Genomic DNA, 18,445 nt, shown 5'->3' with positions numbered 1-18,445 from the left:
AAGCTGTCCACATCATCCATTCTATTAGCCATCCAATTGTCCATATCATCCCCCACTAACATTCATTAGTATTCTACATGCAAGCCACATCATCTATTTTTTAAGCCATCCAATTATCCACATCATCCACTTTTAGCCGCCAACTACATAACCATTTCAAGTCAGTTTTTTTAAGTTAGCCTCTTTACTATTTACGCCAATTGAATCATGCATGTTCCTACAAATAACATCCTATTCCAATCAACTTGTATCTTTTTGTTTTTTTACAAAATAGAGTTATCGGAGAAATTCCCGCTGCAACGCACGGGGTATCCTTCTAGTATATATAGTGTTCATATAGCACTTCTAGTATCTTTTAGCATATTGTGTTTTCCAAGTTGAGACCAAACCTTGAATTAGCAACTAGCACATATGATGGCCACATAAGGCCGACTAGAAGGCCCTCCCAACAACTGATAGCGACCAGCCTAGACCGAACGATGGCAGCAGCATTGACCAGCCTATTGCTCGCAAAAGGGAAAAAAAGAGTAGCGATCTATGACTAGCACCCCCCCATATCAAGCAGCAACTCAGCTAGGCGGTGCCCATGTGACTCCGGTGTCTGGCCAAGTAGAGGATGGAAATAAAGAGATCATGATGCCATTTCCTTCAAAGCCATCATGTCTCCCTTCCTCGCTTCAAAACTCTGACAAATTGTATCGTCATATTGTAATTTCTTTTATTTTGTTGCAATTCTTAATCTTTTGAGATATTGTTGCTACAATGGCCAATTTATATTTTTACTGGCGTGAAGGCATGGGTCATTTTCATTTTTCTTCAACTTTATGTTTTGTCTTGGTTAGAGTTTGAACACCAAAAGTTAAATTCCTAGATCCGTCCCTATTTCCCGTGAAGCCGAGGAACAACTTGATTCGGATGTCCCGAGGAGCAAAGAACTTTCATGCGTATACAGATTCAGGTGCTTGGGAAAAACGGCATAGCCCCTTTGAACATAACTTGTTAACCATAATGTATGATTCACGGAAAGATCAATAACACATAAGGATACAAAATAAACACAAGCACGATTCGGTATTTGTAAGTTAGCAAGTAGAACTATTGAAGTGCAATATTTGGGAATTAGGGACTAGAACTTTAACGTTTCTATCATTTAATTTTAAAAAAATTGATGAAGAAAAGCGGTGGTGCATAAAAGCGGAAGCTAGGGTTATTGGGGGCAAAAGATGGCAAAAGAAGTGGCAGCGATAGTATGGGGCTTGATGGGATTTGCACATTAGCGTTTTTACTGGGGGTGGGTGGGAGAGTTACATATGCTGCGAGAAACTAAGCGAAACCACACGACTTAGATCATGTCGGCCAGGAGATTGGATGGCTGATAATCCAAATCACTTACAGGCATCCAAGTTGTATCGCAAATATCCAACATAAGCTTAGACTAGCTAGGCCACAAAGAAACACTTTTGTGGGTCCACAAGGAAAATATTACATGGAATTTCATAGATGACCTACAAATCACAACAACCCCTTAGGGTGGTACTATATAAACTAGGTTGTGTTTGTTGAACTAAGTGTCTTGATCATTATATGTAACACTTCCTACGACCCAAAATACAAGGGACACTTTATTTTGCATGGTCTTTGATAAAAAACTGTTAACCATTAATATATACCATGCAGATTCTTTTACTGTATATACTTTTACTCAGTTTGTGCACACAGTAAATGTGCAAATTTGGTAAAAAAATTATGTGTTGTGGCTAAGAAATAGTTCAGTCTGGGACGATTTATAAACACAGCGGCAAATGAGAAAGGAAACCTTGTAACTACCATATTAAATAGATGGATTGCTGGACCAACATGGTCAAAACTGATCACGAATAGTGTGAGACATGGCAATTAAGTGACTGAAGTTATAGAAATGGTAAAGTGTATAAAGAAAGAAAGAATTCGCAGTTTGTGTGTGGCATTGAATTGCTGGTGAAGAAGAGATGATTCATGACCCATAGGAATGAAATGGAATGGAACCGCAAGAAACATTATTGTCATAAGGTAGGACTAGCTTATGCCCAGAAGCACCACTCATATGGATCAATAGGGAGAATATGACATCATCGAACCAACCACATCTACCCCTATATAGTGCTAAGAGCAAAGGTATATCATCTATGGTTGTTAGATCTTTATTTGTATTATATGGTTATCTGCTTAGAGAGGGTATGTCAACACATTCCGTTTGGGCAGAAGTTCAAATGGAGCAGAAGTTCACGTAGGCATAGTACACGCGATATTCTGGAAGGATTTGTCGAATAGAAGACCGATGTTGTCCGTCATCCTCATTTTATTACTAACTATTAGCTAATGCATATTGTCATGGGAGTATGACAATAACTTCTACTCGGAGGCATGAGAGGATGGAAACAGTATAACAACTCAGAGGAAGGGGCTTGGCCATAGAGTTGGATGGTGGGCCAGTTGAGGATGGATCAACCTGATTGAAAGAGGCGATAAATAGGCCCAATAAAGAACAAAGTAGGGGAGAATCAGTGGTTGGGAGAGGCGGAGCCCAAAAAGGGAACACACGTGGCAGCGGTGGTAGGCGAGTGGAAGGGATTGGCCCATTAGGGTTTCTACCTAAGAAACCGAAGGGAATCGTACGGCTAAGATCGTCTCCGCGAGGAAATCCGATGGTTGGTAACCCACTTGTCCATCTTCTAATTTTCCACTTCCACTATATATAGAGGTACCCAGTCCATTCTTAGGGTTAGGGTGTCAGCCGCCGCCACAGATCTTCTGAGCAAAGTGTACTATGATCAAGCGAACCCATCGTAATCTCGCTGATCACTGTCTAGTTTATGGCCGCGACCAAGCGTTGCGCAAATCCAACCAGGAAGAATATGAATGGTGAGTTGGATTGAATCACCCGCATGCCCTAGCTAATTCCTGTTGCTTTTGGTAAGATCTGTTTCCAAATCTTCTTGACATTTGACAGGAGGGATTGGTCTAGCTTGCCATCGGAGCTAGTCGACGACATCGCCGTCAGGGTTCTCCGCTACGACGTGACCGGCTACATCCGCCTCCGCGTCGCATGCAAGGAGTGGAGGAAGTGCACCACCAACCCGCGCGACCTCGACATCCGCCTCCGCCACTGGACCATGCTCTCCAACAACACCAAAGGTGTGCGGCGTCGCTTCCTCAACCTCTCAACAGGCGCATGCGTCCACGTCGACCTCCAGGAACTCTCCACCCACCAAGTCGAGGCCAGCACGGAGGGCCTACTGCTCCTGCGCAATAAGGCGAGCCACGACGTGCGCCTGCTCAACCCGCTCACCGGGACCCTCACCGACCTCCCGCCCATCACCACCGAACTTGGGGCTATGCACAGTGTATGGACCAGGAAGCTAATCCCTATCCCGCGAATTATCCACGCTGGCATCTCCGATGAAACTTCCCCGGCGACGGTCGTGCTCATGATGAGAGGCGTGGTGAGTTTTGTCGCGTATGCCAAGCCCGGTGACACGCAGTGGGCGCTCCTGAGCGACTGTTTGCTCGATGGTCACATCCAGTACACGTCGGTGTCGACGCTGCAGGGGCGTGTCTACTTGGCAACGTTCGAGGGGAATGTACTGCAGGTGAGGGTAGGTCCCGAACCTCGGCTGGTGCCCGTGGTTATGGACCAGCCCTTCAAAGAGCACATTGACGGCAAAATGATCTCCTACCTCGTCCCGGCCGACGAACACCGGCGGCACCGAGGCATGTTGCCGGTGCGCCACTACAGATGCCTTGATCACTTCAGTTCGGCGGAGAAGATGGACGCTATCAGGGTGGAGACCGACTACATGCCCAATCGGTGGGACCTCATCCAGGTCCTCCATGTGGACCTAGCAGGAAAGAGGCTAGTCCCGGTGGAGGACATCGGCCGCCACCGCGCGTTGTTCGTCGGTGAGTTGGCGTGCTTATCCCTCTCAACCGAGAGGTTCCCGTCTGTGGCTGGAAACGCGGTGTACTTTGGGCCAGACGGCTACTCCGAAATTGGTGTGCGCTACCTCGGGGACAGGACAACCGATCCACCATTCCAGTTTGTCCAGGACAAATCTGCATTGATGCGTAGCCATGGACGAGTGCGGGTATTAGGGCCTATTGCTCGCCCTTGTACTTTGCAAGAGTACCTCGTCTGCTGTGTTGGCATCAAGGGTGGCATCAAGGACGCATCAAGGGTGGCATCAAGGACTAAGTAATCTTCAGTTTGTTGGCATTATCTATGTATCGGCCTATGGGATGCGCTGTTGGTTGTTGTTGCTGTTTGCATTGTTCTTTCAGACTCTCCTACAATACTATAAACATAATTCAGATCCTTTTTATATAATCAAAGGGGCTTCCCCTTAGCTTCATTAACGAAACCACCGGGTTCTTTATTTACATACAAAGCAGAAAGAAAAGAAAGCACATTCAAGGTGGAAATTTTTCAGAGATATAACTCAGCTTGCAAATTGCAACTCTACCACGATTGGGACTCAATTTGCAATAGTTTCCATCTCTCAGCTACCGCACCGCCAGGATGACCTCCCATTATAATCCTTCTTTTGAGAATTTGGAAAAGTTCAGTGAATCACCAGCTTCAGCATGTCAATGATTTTCGCATTCTTAGTTTCAGCAGTTCACACCAGTAATCCATGACCATGAGATGGAAAATTTGGAAAACCTTGTTCTCAAAATAAACCCTATTTCTAAATTTCCAAATGGTAAAAAAATAGATGCTAAACATTCTTAGCAGCCATTAGAACCCAAACGAAACAAGGATACAGGTGAGGATTCAGTTTCCAATGAACATTCGGCCGCTCCCCGACATTAATGTCGCTAAAGGACTCTGGAAAAAATCGGTTAAATTCCTGGATCCGTCCCTATTTCCCGTGGCGTCACCATGTACGCTCCCCGACGTCACCATGTAGGCGAAGCTGCAGCGCATGGACGATGCCCGGATGGTATTCGGTCTCATGCCTCACCGGGATATCATCGCTTGGAATGCTTGATCTCCGGCTACTCACAGTGTATCGACGCTCTTGAGGTCTTCTCGTGGATGGTCAGGTGCTTGAGACCCAGCAAGACCACGTTTCGATCGTCATCAGCGCGATCACCGCCGTCGAGACGGTCTCCATGACCTACGGCGAGGCATATCACTGCCAGAATCTGAAACGTGGGCCCAGCGCCAGCGAGTAAGTCTCCGACACTCTCATCGACATGTACGCCAAGCGTGGTAGCTTGGAGGAATCATGGAAGGTATTCGAGGGGGCAGCCCACCGGAGCTTCATTGTGTGGAGGGCAATGATCTCAGCGAACATGAAGCACGGGAGCTATGACGTCATCATGAGCCTCTTCGACAACATGGTGCGCTCCAGGGTGGCACCAGAAATGTGGTGCTTCTCTCCGTCCTCACGGCCTACCGCTACAGAGGTGCGGTCGATGCTAGCAAAGAGATATTCGACTCGATGGTTGCTGAGTACCGTGTCGAGCTCGGGCCAGAGCACTATGGGTGTGTCGTCGATATGTTGGGCCGAGCGGGGAGGTTGGAGGAGGCAGAGGAGCTCATGCTACAGATGGAGCACTATGGGTGTGTCGTCGATATGTTGGGCCGAGCGGGGAGGTTGGAGGAGGCAGAGGAGCTCATGCTACAGATGGCATCCGGACCTAGCATCTCAGCTTTACAGAGCTTGCTTGGTGCCTGCCAAATCCATGGCATACCAGCATCGCCGAGAGGGTCGCCAACACCCTGACGAAGACAGAGCCAGCATAGTCTGGTGCCTACATGCTGCTGTCCAACGTCTCTGCTGAGAAGGGGGACTGGGGACGCGTGGCGAAGGTAAGAAGGCAGATGAGGGAGAGAGGCGTGACAAAGATCGGGTTCAGTTGGGTGGACTTTGGCGCCAGCACCGGCAAGGCATCCGCTCACGGAGGAGATATACAAAGTGGCAGAGGGGTTAGGCTGGGAGATGAAGCTTTTGAAGAAAGAACTATTTCTCCATGGGAAAGACAAGTGTTTTCTAATGTCTCAGAACTCCGAGGAAATGCAGCAATTCGCATCACTTTGCTCAGGCTGGGTTCACGCTACAAAGTAGACTTATTTTGCATTCTGCAACACATTTTTAGGTCAAGGTTAGCTATACACTACCTTAAACAACCAAATGTGAAACGGGGCAATTTTGCAAGATGGGTAATGGGGACTAAAACTTGGACGGAGTCCGAGACTTTACTGTTACACATGTACATGTTCCACTGACAGTCTCTGGTATTGATAATGAAAAAACGGGTTAGCCTATTGCACATGAAAAATGTTTGTACAATGTTCATACACAGGTAATGGTCCAAGTGGTTACTTCTTTGAAGCCTGAAAAGTAAAAAGGCACCATCATCGTGTCAGTTGAAGCGGAACAAATGAAACAAGCAGTATGTTCTTCGTTTCAGCTTACTAGTACATGCCAGTGGCGAGGTGAGGTACAGTTTTTATACTTTCAAAGTCTACAATAAGACATACACATGACCATGGATCTTTTTAAGTAAACAAATCGCAGCAAACCAGTTCTAGCTTGTTTCAGATTTATGCCGTAGTAAACTAGTTACATATGACCAACGAAGCTTCAAAACAACAGTGTGTACTTGACAATTTAGAAACACTTTTTTTATGATTATTAGGATATCCTTGAATTACAAAAGAAAACAGATAAACAACAAACCCAATACAGTTAACTGCCGCATTACATAAAACAAATAGGGGATTGGCTGAAAGCCAGTACCACCCTTGCAAGATTACAGGACTGACTGTGTATGCAGCATGCATATGTATAGTATGATTCTAAGGAGAAACCATTGTTCTAATATGATCTCACTCAAAAGTGTGACTTCAAATTGTTCAATTAAAAATGGGATCCTGATGTCAATATATCATGACAAACACACTACTAGTCAATTTTCACCACCATAAAATACCAAGTGACATTCATTAACAAGTCATATCCTTCACTTTCTTGAGGTGCAAGCACACATGGATGTCAACATAACAATTAATGGACTAAATACTAGTAAACATACCTGCTTGAACTTTCTCCAGAATACATGCCCTCTTAAAAATACCGAAAAAGAAAACACCACCAGGTGTTTTCTTGGTTTGCACTCTTAATTGACACTGTTGACCTCTCCCCTGCGCAATAATGAAGATTATGTAAACATTATGGAGCACTGTCGAAATTTTTGATATTTAACTGAAACATACCGTCAAAACTGTTAAGCAGGGAACACATCATCTTGTACAGTACACAGAAAAATTGACAGACTCTTCAACCATAAGCCAGCTCAGTGACAAACCGCATGATTTGCAGCATGTAGGCAAAGAGAGTACTTGAGAACGAGCCATTTTCCAGGTAATATTTTGCATTTTCCTATCAAGTGCAATCTGAGAGTTACATGCCTTCAGTGTCCAAAGGATCGCAACTGTGGAGCAATGAAGCTCATCTTCAGCTGCCTCAGTTGCTAGACAGTTCAGATCTTCCAAGTTGATGCTAGGCTGCCAGTGACTATGCATAATAACGGGATGCCACTAAGGAAACAAAAATAAGAAGAATCTCAAACAAACTTCCTGTACAAATTAACCAGCATGCCTAAATGAAAAGACCTAAGGATTCTGCACTATTGAACTTTTCCACTAAATACTACCATCATGTCATTTTCTTCGATTCTGATCATGTCAGCAGCTGATAGATTCCATTGAAAGCCGCACGAGTCTGAGTAGATCATTCACACTTCTGAAGTTAAAATCCAGAACAGTTCTCACTGAAGAAACACCATCTACTCCTTTTTCATGGTTGCCAGCAGCAGAAGCAATTGCCGTCTGTGATTTCCGAGTTGCCTCAAAGGCACAATTGACATCATTCGTCTAAGAAAAAGAATAATATAACATCAGATCCAGAACCATTAAAGAACCAATGAGCATGTCTTGAAAGTAACTAGTTCTATTTTGGCACTTTTAGTTTTGACTCGTGGTATTTTGGCTATTCTCTCCTGAAAGTAGCATTGTCTTATTTCAACAGGTGTTTGGTTTGATGACTCGATTAGGCTCATCTTATCCTAATTCCATTTTACCATTCTAAACCGGTATGACTGTTTGAGTAATATATGAGTTGGTGCCACGTAATTACATCAATGCCAATTAATGTCATGAACAAGTTGGACCACATGAATAATGGGATGATCCCATCCAATATGGGTGCAGCTTATCCTAAAATAAGGTCATTGCTCAAGACAACATTCTTTCCAGGACACAGTTGACAGTTCACCACAAAGCGAGCCAGTTGCTTATGATTGCCAAGATCTATCCAGTTTGCTGTTTTATGGAGTTATTCCAAAACTATACATTGCAATGCTCAAAACTCTAGACTACTACTTTTAACAAATTTGCGTCATACAACTCCACTAGAGGTATATCGGTTACTGGAAATTCAGATCGATTTCAATTCATATATCCAATCAATGCACCGCCCTACCAACCACAAGGCTCGCAACTATCACCATTGCTAGTTTGCTACTGCCATGCAGCAAGAGCAACTATCACACACACAATTTCACCATTTCAACATAAATTCAAAGCCCAAAATTTCTGACCAATTGTTGTACTTTCTGGGTTAACAAAAAAGACGAAAAATTGGTGCCATCTTTGTTTAAAGGCATTAATTTCAGCTTTCTGTGATACCAGCATAGCATTATTGGCTGCTCTAAACGCAACCAGAAAAAAAAAACTAACAATTCACAATTAGCAGGAGCACAACAAAACCACTAGTCAATTCCTTTCTAACAATAAACATGATTTCAGCATGCACTATAAGTTAGTCAATTAGTGGTATATGTTCCACCCTAATGGGTGTCCGATTCTTGAGAGGAAGACATCAAGGCCTAGACGCACAATGAACGTAAAGAACAGCTGAATATGATTAGGCATACCAATACTATGAATGTTTTTATTTTCTTACTACATTCTCGACAGATTATGAAATAGTTATAAACCATTAAAAATCACTATAAAGGGGAACTTCATTGAGCTGCTTGTCAGGATTATTCAAGAACTTACATAAGCTAGTAACCTTGTCAAGTGTGGTTGATTGCGAACAGCCAGTAACAAATGATTCCCAGCAACTTGAGGTGAATTAGCATCCTTGTTTGAAGGGGCCTTCTTAGATAATCCATTGTTATTTAGGTTATCAATGTCTGAGGCAGAGGATGATGGTGATTCGCCTACAAAAGTAACAATATCGAGTCAAACAAATAAAAACATCCAGAGAAGATTCATGATATGATAGCAGGATAGCACTGAGAAAATATGATAGTCTGGTTTTATTCTTTTAACTGATGATACTTAGATAGTTTTTGGCAACGCATAATAGTCCAATTTTTGCATTAATCCGGTTTAATGTTTTTTGAAAATCTACACTGCGAGCTAAATTTCACAATAGACATAAACTTAAATTTTACTAATTAGATCAACTTACCTGGTGTAGTCTGTACAACTGCCTGCAACACCTGTCGATCCTTGCTTGCAATAGGGTATTTGTAGTATGCAGCCTTGAGATAAGCTACTTCGACACATTTATATGCTAAAGCAGCAGCAGCCATCTTCTTGCACCTTTCATATTCGTGAGCAACAAAGCTGGGCAATAAAATAAATATAATTAACTCTAGTGACAACTCTTGACCACTCTTCACGTAAAAACATGAGTACTGTTACACAAAACTGCAACTTCAGACTAGAATTTGATAACACGGGCAATTATATGGTTATCAGAGCAAAATTTTACTAGATCCAGCTGGCATAAAAATTAGTAATATCACATCAGCTTTGTAATATAAATATAACTGTACATGGACTGTATTGCGACTACCATCAGGCTAATTAACTGTGTTGTGAAAACTATCAGACTAAACATGCGATGATAGAGCCCATTCAAGTCAGGCCATGCAGAACAAGAACTTCCAGGCACTAGTTCCCAATTTATAACTAGGGAGTATATTCACAGAAATGAATAGGTTGGCAATTAGAACAGCATAACATATACTTCTGTATTAGCTTACTTGCAGAGTTTTGCAGTATCAGAAAACATGCTCTGAGCTGCATCGCCTTGTTTCCCACCATCAATACTAGGAGGTTCCAGAAGTGACGCTACATGCAGAAATTTTAAGGCTGCCTCAAAGTAAAGCCTTGTGCTTTCAAGATCTTTTCCTTCTTTCTGCAGAGAAAGTTGGTAAGGTCCTTACACAACAAAAGTTAGCATATTCATAAGAGAAAAACAATGGTGAACAACCTTCAAACGGTTAGCCTTGTGCTTTAAATCCCGAGCTTCTTTGAGAGCATATGCAGTTGAATTACCATCTTTCATAGCTGGACTGGAAGTGTCTGCGGGATTTGAAGCACCCTGTTTTGAAACACCGTGTTGCCCTCCATTTTCATCACTGCATCTCCTTGACTGTGGTGTCAATTTTGACGCACTGGGTTTTACTGGAGTGGAGTGGGTTTCTTTCAAAGGTGAAGGAACCATTTGGGCTTTGGGCTTCTCTGTATCTTGCTTGTTACTCTTGGGATATAATTTATCTTTTCCAGATGACAACTGTGGTTGAAAATTTCCATCCGGAGGGCAATGAGTTGATCCATTTCTGTCTTGCATGGAAGCTGCACTTTTCGTATGAGCATTCGCAACTGTATCTCCTTTAGCGTCCAAGACTGCAGCTCTAGGTTGCACCACAGAGCCATCAGTGCGCGAGCTATTTTTATCACCAGAATGCAAGTGGTTATAACCCCTAGATGCACTGGAGCCATTCACAGTGGAATCCTTTCTCCCAGATGCATGATGTGGATCATCATCCAAACCCTTTCTCAAAGAAAGTCTTTCGGGTGCGTGACCTCGAGTTAACTGAACCAGATCATCATCTTTGTCAGAACTTCCTTGCAAAGAACTATGCAAGACAGGTTCACTTGCAAGCAGACTATCCTTGGATTTCTTAGCCTGCCGAACATTGTCCACTATACCAGCTTCACTATTTAGATGCTTTACTGAACTCGGCATGGTGCTTGAATTAGTATTCATAGGTCCATCTTTCTCCAATATTCTGTTATGGGGGGGCTTATCAATGTTGTTTCTCACTGGTGATGAGGAAACTGACTCAATTGGCGAAATCTTCGCAACATGGGAATTATGTTTCTTCTTCTGTGAATCTGAAGCTTTTGAAGAGCTTGAAGTCACAGCTGCAGTCTGAATGTGGGCCATGTCACCAGAAGCGGGTCCAACCAAGCTCAAACCTCTTTTGCCCGCAAAATCTGTGCTATCCTCGACGAGTTCATTGTTTACATGCCCTTCATTACAAGATAAAATCTGACCTTTTACTGATCTGGAATCCGTGGTTGAGTACAGTTCTTCAGACTTCTTCAACTTTGGCTTTGTTTCCTTTAAGTTCTGATCCTTATAGGTTTCCTTGGCAGCAGAGTTGTGGTTCACTGTGGTTCCATTGCTCACATGAGCTGTTGAAGAATTGTGCTGACTCTCCTCCCATTCCTTTACTATCCTCTTCTTGGTAGAATAGTCTGATCTTTGTGCATCTGAGGTGTGAAAGGTTTCCTTGTTCCTGTCTTCAGAAAGAACTACATCATCGTCCTTGTCTCTCTTGGATTTATCCAAACGATCATACCTAGGAGCGCTTTGTTGCTTTAATGAAGAAACATCACCTTTTTCACCCAAATTGTTTAAGATTGTTTCCTTCAAAAGCAAAGCCTTGGCCTCATCAGGAATGTCTCCACTCGCTAAATCACATTTAGCATTCCTATCTCTGCTAGAACGATGCCGGTCCTCCTTTTTTATTTTCTTAGAAGCTTTATATTCACAATGATCTATCTCTCTCTTACTTTTTCCTTTTGAATGCTTCTTGGGTCTTTCCATGAGATCTCCTGTGTTGTCGCCAAATAAAAATAAATACAAATCATAGTAAAAGCAGAAAGGAAGACTGTGTATCAAATATAACTGAAATAATATAAGGGAGAACAATAACAGAACCTCCATCAGAATGGCTGCCACGGCTCTTACTCTTGGACTTCTTCTTTTCAGTAAAAGGGTCAACTGATTTGCTCACAGAATTTCTCTCAGTATGATACTGGTTACTATCAGCACTAGATTTAATTCTAGTAGGAGCATGTTGGCTGCCCACTGGATAAGCTGAAGCTTGTGTTGAGTGGCCACCATCAATGACACTTATTCTATCACCTGGAGCACTTTTCCTTTTCCTACTCTGTTCAGCATGTCCATTTACATTGAAGGCTGTTGTTAGTCCTGAAGAAGCAACATGAGAATGACCAACTGGAGGAATGCCGTTGGCAGGGGCTGGTAAGACATATAGTGCATTGAGAGCATTTGTAGTCTCATCCTCACCAACATCGCACCTATTCATTCCAGGTCTGCAAAATTTCCAAATTCTAGCTCTTCAGAAAAGGAAAAAGACTGTTCATGAACTTACAAACATGGAAAAACATTACAGTGCTAAAAAGATACAAATTCAATGGCAAATTAGTATAAACCAGTAAACTACAACCTAACAGTGTAAGTGCAAGTGTAATATAATAAGGCAGAAACCCACAAAAAATATATCAAAACTGAACCATTGATTGTCGGTGTTCAGCTTGAACAGGAGAAAATGTCTGTGTGTAGTACAAGTGTAGTAGTTTAAAAGAAGCCACAATAATAAGGCATGCTGGTCACGCACTACCTAGTGATAGACTTGTTGAGAGAAGAACAGAAGCAATAAAAAAGAGTAGGAAGTATAAACAGTTGTATTTGAACTTGAACTTACAGCCACAGTTGCATGCTACATTTCCACTCCTTTGGAAGGGTACTCATATCTGTCTCATATGGTAAGAGACGCCATTTCTGGCATATGTCACATTGAACCCAATGTTCATCTATCAGGTGTGGTACTTGGGGTGCAGGGGCTGCATTTGCAGTTGAGACAGAAGCTGGAAGTACATGCATCTTCTGCTCCTCAGAAGCTGTATGTCTATCATGCTTTGCACCAGATGAAATCTCCCTCTTTGAAGCCCCAGGCATATCAAAATCCCTTTTGCTCCAAGACTTTTCCTTTGGCTGCAACTCTCCCAATCCACCTCCATTCTCCAATATAACTTGCTCCTTGCATCCATAAGATCCGTCAGGCAAACTGTCCTTGACATCTCTATGTGATTTTGCTTTGGGTTTCTTCCCGGAGTGACTAGATTTGGACTGAGAATCATGTTTTCTCTCTTTGACTGCCGCAGAAGAACGAGCCCCATTGTCAACATCCAGGAAATCAGAAGATGTTGCAGCATTCTTCTTTTGCTCCCTATGGATTCTTTTGGCCTCACTCTTGGTGTTATTTTTCGAATTTGCATCATAAAGTGAAGTTTCTTTGCTAGGCACTTTTTCCATGCTCCTGCAAACAGCAGGAGTTCTTTCATCTATAACCGTGTTATCTTCAAAGCTAACTCCAGCACCATTGCTTTTACTCTCAGGTTTTATTCTTCTTTCATGCTTCCTATCCAACAGAAGATCAGTGTCATTAGTTGTATTCATCTCTTCCAAAGTCGCTGTCTTTTCTGTCATGGGTTTCAGTTCCCTTTTTGCTGCTGAAAATTCCATTTCTGAGCTGCCAAGACCACCACTTTCTGAACATTTAGTTGTCTCCACTTTGACAGTTTCAGTTTTAATTGTCTTTATGTTGCTGTTTATAGCCCCTTCTTTCAACCGGGCATCCTTATTTCCTTCCAAATATTTTCCTGCTGTCTCCTCTTCAAAGTGACTCTCGCCCTTTGTCTCCATGCCTCTGGAACTAGACAAAATGGGTATGTTGAGAGCTTCTGATACAATCTTTTGACCAACAAGTGTTTCTATATCGATCTCCTTTTTCATAACTGCAGTTGGATCATTTATGTTACTTGACCTCTTCACCTCTATGGGTTTCTTTTTCTTACCATCAGGCTTCATTTTCTTAACTACATGCCCTTCAGATGCTTCCTGTGCATTTTCTATGTCCACGCTTGTTTCCCGTGTCTTTGATGAAGGCACAACCTTTTTCGTCAATTGCAAAATACTGCCCTTCAGAGGGGATAGTAAGAACCCTCCCGGAACTGAGAAGCATGTCATGATCTGTGTGGTCGTGTTTAAAAATGGAAGTGGTTATTCGCCCATTGAACAGTTCATACTGAAATATAAGTACAAAGAGCTAATACAGTTATCATGCAGTACTTTACCTGAAGAATGGTCCGAGGGGATTCAAGTTGTACATTGTCAAATTCCGGGGAGAGGCCCCTGTAGCCATCGGGACTATCCTCCACAGATGAAGGTGAAGAAATATCAAGGCCCAGACCACTGTAAATAGCTGCATTATTTCTCGCCAAGACATTGTCTGAACCAACTTTTATCCGAACTTTAAATCTGTTCTGATCACTAGACTTAGATGAACCATATGAAGGATCATGATTGCTAGTGCTCCTTTTAGCTGTTGCGCTTTCACATCTTTCCTTTTTAACTGAATCACCCGAAAAAGGTACTGCGGAACCACTGTTCTGGGAAACAGACGGAACCGCCACAGCCGTCGGGTTCTGAGGCACAGCCTACATTATAAATCACCATCAATGCAATATGAATGTATGTTCATGACAATACTATTCCAGAACAGTACAGCCAGAGCTAGCTAACGTAAGCACCTCAATAGACTGGTGATAAGGAGATCTTGAGCCAAGGTTTGCCGCCTTAGGTGGAGTTCTAGTTTGTGGCAGGAGGGGGGAACGCTGGTACGTAGGTAAAAATGAACCATATCCACCAAACTTGGATCCTGTCAAAGATAAGTGCAGTGTTAAATGAATGAAGCCAAATCAAGCTGACTGCAGCAACAGCTCAACATCTCCTCACCTAGATTCTCTGCAGACACGCCTCCTTCAAAGTCCTTCTGGAAATGGCCTAGTACATCTTGGAGTTTTTCATCCTAAATAGAACACACCAGAAACACACAAAATAAGAATAGTGACCACGGCAAATATGATTGTGGGTGCAGTATATAACCTTCAAAGTAAAGTTGCTAGTGTATTTTTCACTGTATTAAACTGCTGGCCACTACTCACACTAATGTTGCTGGTCTTTGGTACAAATGAGAGTAAAGCTATAGTGATCTCTTGCATAATTCCCAAACAAGCATTTTTTGAAGTAAATCAAAAGGTAGTGCCTTCAACTGTTTTCCATTTCCAACCAAATCTTCACTATTCATGTTTTTCTCATTCTTCTGTACAAAAAGATATCAGGTATACAGCGCGTACTGGAAGTTTGAAATTCAACATTTGAGCATATGAAGTGTGAAGCAACTGTTGACCTTAAGCTCAGAATAAAAACACGTTTTAATGATTTATGTTCATGTATTGATCCATTTCGCAATGAATGTAAGGTCTGGTTTCAAATAGAGAATGGCTAAATACAAATTAGTACTTGCACACCAAAGGTAACACCCCGTACAACCAAGAGGCTCGCCTTTTCTTTTTTAAGAACAGCATCATAAAATCGTTTACTTGACAAATTTATCATCAGCAGCAAAGCGACAAATTGCGCAAACTTTAAATGATCCACCAAATGTGACTGCTTCCTAGGAGGACTGTAAAACTCTTATCTATTCAATGAAATGAAATGCAAAAGTCTTTGCGTTTTCACGGAAAAAAAAAATGTGACTGCTTCCAGTATCACATGAACTAGCATCAAGAAACTGCTGCCCATGAAAATTTATCATCGTCAACAAAGAGACAAACTGCGTCACTTTAAATGATCCACCAAATGCGACTGCTTCCAGTACCACGTGAACTAGCATCAAAAAACCATTACCTGGGAAAATTTATCATCATTAACAAAGCGACAAATGGCGCAAACATCAAATGATTCTCCAAATGTGACTGCTTCTAGTACCATGTGAACTAGCATCGGAAAACACGTTTTAGTGATTTATGTTCAGGGTTTGATCCATTTTGCAATGAATGTACGGTGTGGTCTCGAACAGAGAGTATCTAAATCCAAATTAGTACTTGTACACCAAAGATAACACCCCATCCAACCAAGAGGCTCGCCTTTTCTTCCATAACAACAGAATCATAAAATCATTTACTTGACAAATTTATCATCATCATCATCAAAGCAACAAACTTGCGATCGCTTCTACTATCACGTGCACTAGCATCGAAAAACCGTTACCTACGAAAATTTATCATCATCAACAACAAAGCGACAAACTGCGCAAACTTTAAATGATACTCCAAATGTGACTGCTTCTAGTACCCCGTGAACTAGCATCATACAACCGTTACCTAGACTTATCATCATCAACAAAGCCACAAACAGCGCAAACTTTAAAGTTTAAATGATCCACCAAATGTGAATGCTTCCAGTACCCTGTGAACTAGCATCATACAACCGTTACCTATACTTATCATCATCAACAAAGCCACAAACTGCGCAAACTTTAAATGATCCACCAAATGTGAATGCTTGTAGTACCAGCAGAACTAGCATCGAATTACTGTTACCTAGGAAAATTTATCACCGTCAACAAAGCGGCAAACTGCGCAAACTTTAAATGATTCACCAAATGAGACTGCTCACATGATTATGTGAACTAGCATTGTAAAACCGTTACCTAGACAACTTTATCATCGTCAACAAAGCGGCAAACTTTAAATGATCCACCAAATGAGACTGGTTCTAGTACCATGTGAAGTAGCATCGTAAAACCGTTACCTAGACAACTTTATCATCGTCAACGAAGCGACAAACTTTAAATGATCCACCAAATGCGACTGCTTCCAGTACCAGTTGAACTAGTGGCATCGTAAAGACAAATTGATCATCATCAACAAAGCGAGAAACTGCGCAAACTTTAAATGATCCACCAAATGCAACTGCTGGCAGTACCACTTGACCTAGCATCGTAAAACCATTACCTAGACAAATTTACCATCATCATCAACAAAGTGACAAACTTTAAATGGTCCACCAAATGGAACCAGTAGTAGCATCGAAAAAACCTTGCCTAGAAAAATTGATCATCACCAACAAAGCGACAAACTGCGCAAAGTCTAAATGGATCCTCCAAATGCAACTGCTTCCAATACCACTTGGAACTAGCATCGTTAAACCGCTGCCTAGACAAACTCATCATCATCATCAACAACAAAGCAAGAAAATGTGTAATGAACTTCAATTGATCCACCAATGAGGCTAGCTGCTTCCCGTGCCAGGTAAACTAAAGCCAGGAATTTCGGATGGATTAAATGAACCACGAATGCGGACTAAAGCCACGATTTTTGGATGAGTTAAATGGTGTACCAACGGGATCGCTTGCCGGCAGCCCTAGACGGGGAATCACTCGTGCTGAGCGGGAGAATCGAGCAGACGAGAAAAGCACGTTCTTTGCCGGCGCGGATTTGGCCGATCAAGCCGCTGGTTGCGCTAAACTGGTAGGCTAAATCTAATAGAGCATCGGAACTGCGGGGAAAGGAAGCTGTTGGGCGAGGGAGGCAGGCGGGCACTCACAATGTAAGAGAGCGCGACGTCGGGGTCGACGAAGGCCGTGTCGTCGCCGTACGCCTCGCCCTCCTCCAGCTCGCCGTCTTCGTCCATGCCGCCGCCGGTGCCGCCGCGGAGGGCGCCGCCCGCATCCTCCTGCCGCCTCCTCACAGACAGCATCCACCCACCGAGTCAACCGCCCCGCCCGGGCCCACCGCCTCGCAGACCGCCCCGAGCTCAGGGGGAGACCGCGAATCGCGGCTTGAATCGCGGCCCGGAGCTCCCCGATCGGCCGGAATCTCTCTCCCCGCCTCCGCCGCCGCAGCCGGCGTGCCCCGAATCGGCAAATTCCGTCGCCTCCGGATTGGGGATCGCGAGATTCGGCCCACACGCACACCCTCAGAGTCTCTCTCTCTCTACCTGTCTCTCTCCCCTCCTCGTCGCCCCCTCGGCCAGGCGTCTCGAGGCTTCGTCGCACGCGACGGAATTCTTTATTGTTTCCGCAAAGACAAAGCTTTTTTGCGGCTGGGTAGACGACCTGGTGCTGGTGCTGGTGGCTGGTGATGGTGGGTGGTGGGCGGCGCTCCCTTCCCTCCCCTTGTTTTGTTTGTGAGATGGTTTTCTTTCCTTTTCTTCGGCCCCGCCCGGCTTTTCCTCTCGCAGCCACAGCCTTTCCGCGCCCGAACCGTTGGAATGTTCCACACTCCCCCTCCGGGGTTTCGTTTCGGAGGCGGTTGCGACTGTCACGAACGGATTCCGTTGCATGACACGCCGTTTCTACTTGCGTGGCCGTGAGGTCGTGTACAAATGCTCTGGCTCGATGAAACCTCCTCACTCTAACTTGTGGCATTTGGATA

At 43.4% G+C, this 18,445-nt stretch overlaps 1 protein-coding gene across 1 annotated transcript; it reads right to left on the bottom strand.

The window, feature by feature from the left end:
• Positions 1–6,202: 6,202 nt before the first annotated feature.
• On the bottom strand, positions 6,203–17,715 carry LOC124669954 (cysteine-tryptophan domain-containing zinc finger protein 7-like). The gene is made up of 13 exons (XM_047206486.1): positions 17,616–17,715; positions 14,961–15,033; positions 14,756–14,883; positions 14,300–14,662; positions 12,868–14,195; positions 12,078–12,475; positions 10,338–11,971; positions 10,108–10,262; positions 9,528–9,685; positions 9,110–9,273; positions 7,262–7,921; positions 7,081–7,189; positions 6,203–6,379 (listed from the first exon to the last, which is right to left on the bottom strand). The coding sequence occupies exons 1-11, from the start codon at positions 17,700–17,702 to the stop codon at positions 7,733–7,735; spliced, it is 4,677 nt and encodes a 1,558-aa protein (XP_047062442.1). The 5' UTR covers positions 17,703–17,715; the 3' UTR covers positions 6,203–6,379; positions 7,081–7,189; positions 7,262–7,732.
• Positions 17,716–18,445: the final 730 nt, after the last annotated feature.

Source organism: Lolium rigidum, chromosome 7, assembly GCF_022539505.1.
Source record: "Lolium rigidum isolate FL_2022 chromosome 7, APGP_CSIRO_Lrig_0.1, whole genome shotgun sequence".
In the NCBI taxonomy this organism is placed as follows: Eukaryota; Viridiplantae; Streptophyta; class Magnoliopsida; order Poales; family Poaceae; genus Lolium; species Lolium rigidum.
This window is presented reverse-complemented; position numbering and strand designations above follow the sequence as displayed.

Excerpts from the sequence above, each read along its gene's own strand:
- LOC124669954 (XM_047206486.1), bottom strand. The coding sequence starts at position 17,702 with ATGGACGAAGACGGCGAGCTGGAGGAGGGCGAGGCGTACGGCGACGAC. Across the intron at positions 15,034-17,615 it reads ACGTCGCGCTCTCTTACATT|GATGAAAAACTCCAAGATGT; the intron begins GTGAGTGCCCGC and ends TGTTCTATTTAG. Across the intron at positions 14,196-14,299 it reads CCCCTCGGACCATTCTTCAG|ATCATGACATGCTTCTCAGT; the intron begins GTAAAGTACTGC and ends ACGACCACACAG.